General features: G+C 53.5%; 1 protein-coding gene across 1 annotated transcript in view; it reads left to right on the top strand.

Annotated features, from left to right (window-relative positions):
* Positions 1 to 1,942: 1,942 nt before the first annotated feature.
* rrp12 (ribosomal RNA processing 12 homolog) overlaps positions 1,943 to 9,955 on the top strand; it is a 34,514-nt gene continuing 26,501 nt past the window's right edge. Inside the window, exons 1-10 of the mRNA XM_070876345.1 lie at positions 1,943 to 2,019; positions 2,216 to 2,321; positions 2,420 to 2,536; positions 3,459 to 3,597; positions 3,687 to 3,814; positions 5,391 to 5,489; positions 5,806 to 5,897; positions 6,339 to 6,450; positions 7,144 to 7,244; positions 9,777 to 9,891. Of these exons, the coding sequence (XP_070732446.1) occupies positions 1,943 to 2,019; positions 2,216 to 2,321; positions 2,420 to 2,536; positions 3,459 to 3,597; positions 3,687 to 3,814; positions 5,391 to 5,489; positions 5,806 to 5,897; positions 6,339 to 6,450; positions 7,144 to 7,244; positions 9,777 to 9,891 (1,086 nt within the window). The remainder of the gene's footprint in view (positions 2,020 to 2,215; positions 2,322 to 2,419; positions 2,537 to 3,458; positions 3,598 to 3,686; positions 3,815 to 5,390; positions 5,490 to 5,805; positions 5,898 to 6,338; positions 6,451 to 7,143; positions 7,245 to 9,776; positions 9,892 to 9,955) is intronic.

Below are 9,955 nucleotides of genomic sequence, written 5' to 3'. Positions count from 1 at the left end.
GAGGGCTCTGGGTGTTGGGGTATGGGGGGGGAGAGGGCTCTGGGTGTTGGGGTGGGGGGGTGAGAGGGCTCTGGGTGTTGGGATATGGGGGGGGGGAGAGAGAGGGCTCTGGGTGTTGGGATATGGGGGGGGGGGGGAGAGAGAGGGCTCTGGGTGTTGGGGAGGGGGAGAGAGAGGGCTCTAGGTGTTGGGGTATGGGGGGAGGGAGAGAGAGGGCTCTGGGTGTTGGGGTATGGGGGGGGGGGAGAGAGAGGGCTCTAGGTGTTGGGGTATGGGGGGAGGGAGAGAGGGCTCTGGGTGTTGGGGTATGGGGGGGGGGAAGAGAGAGGGCTCTGGGTGTTGGGGAGGGGGAGAGAGAGGGCTCTGGGTGTTGGGGTATGGGGCGGGGGAGAAGAAGAGAGAGGGCTCTGGGTGTTGGGGTATGGGGGGGGGAGAGAGAGGGCTCTGGGTGTTGGGGTATGGGGGGGGAGAGAGAGGGCTCTGGGTGTTGGGGAGGGGGAGAGAGAGTGCTCTGGGTGTTGGGGAGGGGGAGAGAGAGGGGTCTAGGTGTTGGGGTATGGGGGGAGGGAGAGAGAGGGCTCTGAGTGTTGGGGTATGGTGGGGGGGGAGAGAGGGCTATGGGTGTTGGGGAGGGGGAGAGAGAGGGCTCTGGGTGTTGGGGTATGGGGGGGGGGAGAAGAAGAGAGAGGGCTCTGGGTGTTGGGGTATGGGGGGGGGGGAAGAGAGAGGGCTCTGGGTGTTGGGGTATGGGGGGGGGGAAGAGAGAGGGCTCTGGGTGTTGGGGTATGGGGGCGGGAGAGAGCGGGCTCTGGGTGTTGGGGAGGGGGAGAGAGAGGGCTCTGGGTGTTGGGGAGGGGGAGAGAGAGGGCTCTGGGTGTTGGGGTATGGGGGGGGAAGAGAGTGGGCTCTAGGTGTTGGGGTATGGGGGGGGGGGGAGAGAGGGCTCTGGGTGTTGGGGTATGGGGGGGGAGAGAGAGAGGGCTCTGGGTGTTGGGGAGGGGGAGAGAGAGGGCTCTGGGTGTTGGGGAGGGGGGGGGAAAGGGAGGGCTCTGGGTGTTGGGGAGGGGGAGAGAGAGGGCTCTGGGTGTTGGGGAGGGGGAGAGAGAGAGGGCTCTGGGTGTTGGGGTATGGGGGGGGGGGAAGAGAGGGCTCTGGGTGTTGGGGAGGGGGAGAGAGAGGGCTCTGGGTGTTGGGGTATGGGGGGGGTGGGGCAGAGAGAGGGCTCTGGGTGTTGGGGAGGATTGGGGCGGTGGGGAGAGAGAGGGCTCTGGGTGTTGGGGAGGATTGGGGCGGTGGGGAGAGAGGGCTTGTGGTGGAGGGCTATTTTTAAGGACCGAGCATTGTGAGCGGGAACAGGATGCATTTCTGTCGATGAACTGTGTCTTCAGTCCACTCTCATCCAGTAGAATTTGCTGACCATCCACAGGTGAGAATGCAGTAACATCATTTCAGCCCAGGCACTATCTTTAGTGAAAACACTTTACACACAATGTGTACAGACATGGGTATATTTACTTATATAGAAAGGTTAAAGTTCACATGGGTTTGATGTGTGAATGAGTATTGAGATCAGAGGCCCAGCAACAGAGACTGTTACTCGTTGTTTATTTACTAATCAGTAATGCGATTAGCCACTCCTGCATTTCCAGAGTCACATTGGTTACTGTATGAGGCGACCCTTGTAGCTCGAGTGCACTAGGTGAAGCGAGACTGGTGCCTGTTCTAGAGGGAGGTGTTGTGAAGGGTTTGGGGTTGATGGAGCAGGCAGACCTGATAAGATGCACTTCAGAATCCTCAAGTAAATGGCATGGATAGAAGTGAGCTATGGTTGATGCTTGTAGGAGCTTACCGCGCGCGCATGGCCAGTGAGGGTGTGGGAGGAGACTGTGATGTGCTGGCTGCGTGAATCCGAGCCTGACTAACTCGTGCTCATCTCTGCCAGATGACAACGATGGAAGCAGTGGAATCCGAGCAGTCTGTTGCGGCCATTGCTTACCTGCTGAATTTGGTAATGAAACGGTAAGTCCAAACATTGCCAAGGTTTGGCACATCGGTATGTGTGAGATGCCGTTAGTATTAGTGGGCCTGTGGACGTTGGGGGTGGTGCGGGGTCGGTGCGGGCGTGAGGGGGCGGTGCAGGGCTGCTGGGGGTGTGAGATGCCATTATTGTGTCACTTGAGTCCGGGTGAGTAATTATTTGACTTGTTGATCGCAGGGTTCCTGGTCCTGTTCTGATAAAGAAGTTCTCGGACACAGCAAAGGTTTTCATGAATCTCTTGGCTGTTGAGGCAAGCGCAGGATCCACGGCAGCTCTGCGATGGGTGAGTGTGATCTGTGTGATCGTCGTGTAGTGTCGCCACGCGGTGTAAAGAATGCTGAGGGTTTATTTGTGACTTGGCCTGATCTCCTTGTCCGACAGATTCTCTCCTGCCTCTCCACGCTTCTGCGAAGACAGGATTTGGCAGTGTGGAGCTTCCCTTCGACATTACAAGTTTATCATGGCCTCCTCAGTTTCACCGTACACGTCAAACCAAAGGTGAGTTGGCCAGTCGGGATCTGAGGTGATAGTGTGACCTGGCTGGGGTGTTCATGGGCCCTCTGGACTAGGAGTCCATGTTCCCTTTGAGCTGTATGGCCACGCAGCGGTCTGGAAGTCCCATGCAGGCCTCTCGCTGGCTTTACAACGGTAATAATCACGTGTGCGCAAAACATTGAATGAGCCACGCAGCCAAAGAAAAGTTACAGAGAACACTAACTGGACTGCAAGCTGGAGGCAGAGAGCAATAGAGATGGATGGCAGTGGGCCCACAGGATGGGGGGTCAAAGTCATTGAGCTGGTATTGGGGGGGCGGGGGGGAACCAGGAACACAATGGGGAAGCTGCTATTGGTGCTGGCGATACTGATACCTCATAGTCTGTGGGGGGGTGGAGCGGGTACTGTAGGGGGGGTGGAGCGTGTACTGTGGGGGGGTGGAGAGCGGGTACTGTGGGGGGGTGGAGGTGTATTGTGGGGGGGTGGTTACTGTGGGGGGGGGTGTGGAGCGTGTACTGTGGGGGGGCGGAGCGTGTACTGTGGGGGTCGCGGGTACTGTGGAAGGGGTGGAGCGTGTACTGTGGGGGGGGGGGGGTTGAGCGTGTACTGTGGGGGGGGCGGGTACTGTGAGGGGGGGTGGAGCGAGTACAGTGGGGGGGGGTGGAGCGAGTACAGTGGGGGGGTGGTGGGTGGAGCGGGTACTGTGGGGGGGTGGAGCCGGTACTGTGGGGGGGGGCAGCGGAGCAGGTACTTTGTGGGGTGGGGAGAGTGGCTACTGTGGGGGGGGGGGGGGAGCGCGGGTACTGTGGGGGGGGGGGGGGGGCGCGGATACTGTGGGGGATACTATTACTGTGGGGTTGGGGTGCAGCGTGGTGTAATGTTAGGGGCAATGCTGACTGTTCTCCTTTACCCCCCCCCCCCCAAGGTCCGTAAGGAGGCACAGCGCGGGATCTGCTCGGTACTCAAGGGAAGCGATTTCATGTTTGGAGACGCAGCTCCACCCCATCACCCAGCTGCCCAATCAACAGCCAGATTCTGCATCAAGGAGATTGAGGAGTGCGGAGGTACGTGAGGGGGCGAGGGACGGTGGGGTGTGTTCTGAGATGCTCAGTCATTTGCCCATTTTGCCAATGACTGTGTTTGTTCCCTGCAGGCAGCGATGAGGGTGCCACCTCCCTGCACGTGTTGTGTTTGCTGAAGGATGTCCTCCCATGTTTCCCCGTTAGTTGTGTGAAGTCTTGCTGTGAAACTCTGCTCAGGGTCATGACCATCAATCACGTGGTAAGATGCAAAGTTAGACTCGCGAACCCAAAATTCAGGCTGACCCTGACTGGGAAGCACAATGATCAATAATCATAGAATAGTACAGCACAGAAGGAGTCCATTCGGCCCATCGAGTGTGCGAGGGCTCTTTCGAAGAGATAACCAGTGTGTCCCACTCGACCGCTCTTTCCACATATCCCCGCAATTTTTTTCTTCAAGTATTTATCTAATTTCCTTTTGAAGGCTACTATTGAATCTCTATCTACCACCCTATCAGGCAGCGCAGCGCGTTCCAGATCCTAACCACTCGTTGTATAAAAAAGTTCCCCCTCATGTCGCCTCTGGTTCTTTTACCAATCACCTTGCATCTGTGCCCTCTCGTTATCGACCCTTCAGCCATTGGCAACTGTTTCTCTTTATTTACTATCTAATCCCATTGTGAAATTAAACACTTCTATCAAATCTCTTCTTGACCTTCTCTGCTCTAAGGAGAAAATTCCCACCTAACTGTAATCCCTCTCCAAAGTCTTCTCATCCATCCTAAAGTGGTGCCCTGAATTTGGACACGTTACTCCAGCTGGGGCCGAACTGGTGTTTTATGTAGGTTTAGTAAAACTTCCTGGCTTTTGTACTCTATGCCTCTGTTTATAAAGCCCAGGATCCCATATGCTTTATAAAATCCTTTGTTAACTTGTTCTGCCACCTTCAAAGATTTGTGCACAAACACCCCCCAGATCTCTCCTCGTGCACCCCCTTTAAAATTGTATCATTTAGCATGTATTGTCTCGCTTCATTCTTCCTACCAAAATGGATCGTTCACAATATTAGGGTATTTCTGTGTCCCTGATGAATTTAGGGAATTGTGGATAAAGTATATTATCCAATAATCCAATAGAGATGAGATTCTATAAAACCACATGCCGATGAAAGCGGATTTGGTCTGGTTTGTGATTTACTTTTCATGTTTCTCAATCTGATCTTGGTCCACACTTCAGTTTGTGCCTTGGGGACCTCGGGGCCCCTATACTCACAGTGATGGGCGTCTCTCCTGCTCCATTCCCCAATGGTGGCCATGTGACAGAACCAGTTACTGGGATAAACCTCCCGCTGTTCCACTTCCTGCCTTCACTTCTCATCAGATGGCTGTGGGCAGGAGTCGGCACACCTGCTGCTTGGGGTTGGCTGGGCAATTCCTTCTGGCCCCTCCTGTTCTGAATTCCCCAGGGTGCTGTCCCTGGAGCCTCTCGTGTCGGAGCTGGGGGAGTGGGATGAGATGGGGCCCTCTGTGGGGAGTGCTCCCCAAGGGAGGTGTTGCCAGCTGCAGAGTGGTCAGTGCGGGGACTTCCTCCGCTAATGGTTCCCCCTTAGAAAAAGCCTGATTAAAATCAGCGGGTGAGAACTCGAACTCCTTGTCCCAGTGTGAGGGTTGTCCATCCGCCCCCCCCCCCCCAAAAGCATGGCCACTCGCTGTTAGACTGCAGATGAAGGGCTCAGTGTGCCTCACAGACCCTGTGTAGCCCAGGGGCTGCTGCCCTCTGAGACCCCCAGAGATCCCCAAAAAAACTCTCCGTGTCACGCTCTCTCTCTGTTACAGATGGTCACCGCATGCGCGATGCAGGCCTTTCACGGACTTTTTGTCGCCAAACCTAACTCCGCGATCCTGACGGCAGAGCTCAATGCACAGATTATAACCGTGAGTACAGCCCCCGCCCCGTGGGGGTCGGGTATGGTGGGAGGGGTAATGGTGACCCTGGGAGGGGTCGGTGGGTACAATGACCCTGGGAGGGGTCGGGTGGTAACGGTGACCCTGGGAGGGGTCGGGTGGTAATGGTGACCCTGGGAGGGGTCGGGTAACGGTGACCCTGGGAGCGATGGGGCAGGATACGATGCCCCTGGGAGGGGTCGGGCAGGGTACAAGTGACTCTAGGTGGGTAGGGTGGGGTTCGGCAGTGATGCTGGAGCTTGTGACCATCAGTAGTATTTGGCTGTCTGCTGTGTTTCCCCCGCAGGCTCTGTACGATTACCTGCCGAGTGTCAATGACCTGCAGCCCTTTCTGGCCTGGCTCACCGTCATGGAGAAAGCTCACATCAACCTGTCCAGGTAACAACCCCAGCTTACAGTCAGAGCCCCCGGGGGAGGCGGGAGAGGGGTTTATTGCAGGGTCTGTGGGAGGGGGTTTATTGTGGGACCTGTGGGAGGGGTTTATTGCAGGGTCTGTGGGAGGGGGGTTTATTGCAGGGTTCTGTGGGAGGGGGTTTATTGTGGGGTCTGTGGGAGGGGGTTTATTGTGGGGTCTGTGGGAGGAGTTTATTGCGAGGTCTGTGGGAGGGGGGTTTATTGTGGGGTCTGGGTGGGGGGTTTATTGCGGGATCTGTGGGAGGTGGTTTATTGTGGGGTCTGTGGGAGGAGTTTATTGCGAGGTCTGTGGGAGGGGGTTTATTGTGGGATCTGTGGGAGGGGTTTATTATAGGAACTGTGCTCTTTGCTCGCGAACGTGCCCTTTGACCCTCGAGCACACCCACTCTGACCTCCTGTTGTTAGGTTACAGGGTTCGCTGTGTTTGGCTCATCTCCCTCGTCTCTTCTCCACTGCCGTCAGTTGCCTTCTGTCTCCACACACACAGCTGGTCGCTGCCGCAGCAGACACCATGAAGGTGGGTCGGAGTCTTTCTGAGGGGCAGTCTCTCCCAGACACTAAATATTGATATGGGAATAATGAGGGGTGCAGGGAAGGGGTCGGTACCGGTGCAGTTTTTGACTGAAGTTTTTGAGCAAGTAAGAGTCTGGTTAATGCACACAGCCCATTGTGGCCTGAAACAGTGATTGGAATTGTGTGGGTTGGTATTTGAGGGGTGGGGGCAGGGGTGATGAATGGATCAGCTCCTGCCTGTGGGCTCCCCGACACCCCTAGTGTAGGGGCACCCCCATTCACTCAGTGAGGGTCTGAGCCGCAAACATCATATTCAGCTAGCCATCTGTGCTGAGGCACTGCCCCATCAAACACTCCCAGGGCCAGTACAGCACGGGTTAGATACTTAGTAAAGCTCCCTCTACACTGTCCCATCAAAAATTCCCAGAGCAGGTACAGCACGGGTTAGATACTTAGTAAAGCTCCCTCTACACTGTCCCATCAAACACTCCCAGGGCAGATACAGCACGGGGTTAGATACTTAGTAAAGCTCCCTCTACAATGTCACATCAAACACTCCCAGGGCAAGTACAGCACAGGGTTAGATACAGAGTAATGCCCCCTCTATACTGCCCCATCCAATACTCCCAGGGCAGGTACATTCCTGGCCCTGACTTTGTTGAGTTGTAATTGAGGTTTGTGGTTGCTGTTTATTCAGGTGGTGCTGAGAGACTGCGTGGCTCCATTCGCAGCTGATATCGGAGTCTTTGTTTCATCCTCCCCCTCAGAACCTGCCTCCTACATCTGGAAGATGTTCAGGTGAGATGTTCGAGTTCTTAATGTGTGTGTGTGTGTGTGTGTGTGGAGTCGCGGGAGGGTGATTGTGGTCTCTGGGTATCAACCCCTCTGGGTTCTCACTGAGCATGTATATCCCATCGCCAATTTATTCATAGAAAAGTAAATCTGATTGGCTGCACGGTTTAGTGTGCTGTGATTGGCTGCACGGTTTGGTGTGCTGTGATTGGCTGCACGGTTTGGTGTGCTGTGATTGGCTGCCCGGTTTGGTGTGCTGTGATTGGCTGCCCGGTTTGGTGTGCTGTGATTGGCTGCCCGGTTTAGTGTGCTGTGATTGGCTGCACAGTTTAGTATGCAGCAGAGGAGGACAAAGGGTTTGATTGGGGCAGGGAAAATAGATCACGAGAGGAAGCTTGCAGGGAACACTAAGACAGACTGCAAAAGCTTCTATAGATATGTAAAGAGAAAAAGGTTAGTAAAGACAAACGTAGGTCCCCTGCAGTCAGAATCAGGGGAAGTCATAATGGGGAACAAAGAAATGGCAGACCAATTGAGCAAGTACTTTGGTTCGGTATTCACTGAGGAGGACACAAACAACCTTCCGGATATAAAAGGGATCAGAGGGTCTCGTAAGAAGGAGGAACTAAGGGAAATTCTTATTAGTCGGGAAATCGTGTTGGGGAAATTGATGAGATTGAAGGCCGATAAATCCCCAGGGCCTGATGGACTGCATCCCAGAGTACTTAAGGAGGTGGCCTTGGAAATAGCGGATGCATTGACAGTCATTTTCCAACATTCCATAGACTCTGGATCAGTTCCTATGGAGTGGAGGGTAGCTAATGTAACCCCACTTTTTAAAAAAGGAGGAAGAGAGAAAACAGGGAATTATAGACCGGTCAGCCTGACCTCAGTAGTGGATAAAATGATGGAATCAATTATTAAGGATGTCATAGCAGCGCATTTGGAAAGAGGTGACATGATAGGTCCAAGTCAGCATGGATTTCTGAAAGGGAAATCATGCTTGACAAATCTTCTGGAATTTTTTGAGGATGTTTCCAGTAGAGTGGACAAGGGAGAACCAGTTGACGTGGTGTATTTGGACTTTCAAAAGGCTTTCGACAAGGCCCCAAACAAGAGATTAATGTGCAAAGTTAAAGCACATGGGATTGGGGGTAGTGAGTTGACGTGGATTGAGAACTGGTTGGCAGACAGGAAGCAAAGAGTAGGAGTAAATGGGTATTTTTCAGAATGGCAGGCAGTGACTAGTGGGGTTCCGCAAGGTTCTGTGCTGGGGCCCCAGCTGTTTACATTGTACATTAATGATTTAGACGAGGGGATTAAATGTAGTATCTCCAAATTTGCGGATGGCACTAAGTTGGGTGGCAGTGAGCTGTGAGGATGATGCTATGAGGCTGAAGAGTGACTTGGATAGGTTAGGTGAGTGGGCAAATGCATGGCAGATGAAGTATAATGTGGATAAATGTGAGGTTATCCACTTTGGTGGTAAAAACAGAGTCACAGACTATTATCTGAATGGTGACAGATTAGGAAAAGGGGAGGTGCAACGAGACCTGGGTGTCATGGTACATCAGTCATTGAAGGTTGGCATGCAGGTACAGCAGGCGGTTAAGAAAGCAAATGGCATGTTGGCCTTCATAGCGAGGGGATTTGAGTACAGGGGCAGGGAGGTGTTGCTACAGTTGTACAGGGCCTTGGTGAGGCCACACCTGGAGTATTGTGTACAGTTTTGGTCTCCCAACTTGAGGAAGGACATTCTTGCTATTGAGGGAGTGCAGCGAAGGTTCACCAGACTGATTCCCGGGATGGCGGGACTGACCTATCGAGAAAGACTGGATAAACTGGGCTTGTATTCACTGGAGTTCAGAAGAATGAGAGGGAATCTCACAGAAACGTTTAAAATTCTGACGGGTTTAGACAGGTTAGATGCAGGAAGAATATTCCCAATGTTGGGGAAGTCCAGAACCAAGGGTCACAGTCTAAGGATAAGGGGTAAGCCATTTAGGACCGAGATGAGGAGAAACTTCTTCACCCAGAGAGTGGTGAACCTGTGGAATTCTCTACCACAGAAAGTAGTTGAGGCCAATTCACTAAATATATTCAAAAAGGAGTTAGATGTAGTCCTTACTACTAGGGGGATCAAGGGGTATGGCGAGAAAGCAGGAATGGGGTACTGAAGTTGCATGTTCAGCCATGAACTCATTGAATGGCGGTGCAGGCTCGAAGGGCCGATTGGCCTACTCCTGCATCTATTTTCTATGTTTCTATGATTGGCTGCACGGTTTAGTGTGCTGTGATTAGCTGCACGGTTTAGTGTGTTGTGATTGGTTCAATGGTTTAGTGTGCTGTGATTGGCTGCACGGTTTAGTGTGCTGTGATTGGCTCCATGGTTTAGTGTGTTGTGATTGGCAGCACGGTTTAGTGTGCTGTGATTGGCTGCACATTTTAGTGTGCTGTGATTGGCTGCACGGTTTAGTGTGCTGCGATTGGTTATGTTCTCTGTGATGCTGTGTTGATTGGCTGCGGTTTGCATTGTAGAGTGGTGGAGGACGGCTTGGCCTATCGGTTCTACGCTGCCTGGGCCTTCGTTCTGCAGGTTCTTGGCACTTTCTTCGAGGTCATCGGATCACAAGCCTACCCAGTGATGAAGCAGGTGAGAGCAGGGCGGGAAACAGCTAGAGAGAGAGAGAGAGCGGGGCGGGAACAGCTGGAGAAAG

This window comes from Pristiophorus japonicus, chromosome 3 (assembly GCF_044704955.1).
Source record: "Pristiophorus japonicus isolate sPriJap1 chromosome 3, sPriJap1.hap1, whole genome shotgun sequence".
NCBI lineage: Eukaryota > Metazoa > Chordata > Chondrichthyes > Pristiophoridae > Pristiophorus > Pristiophorus japonicus.
The sequence above is the reverse complement of the archived record's forward strand: the minus strand, read 5'-3'. Positions and strand labels throughout refer to the sequence as shown.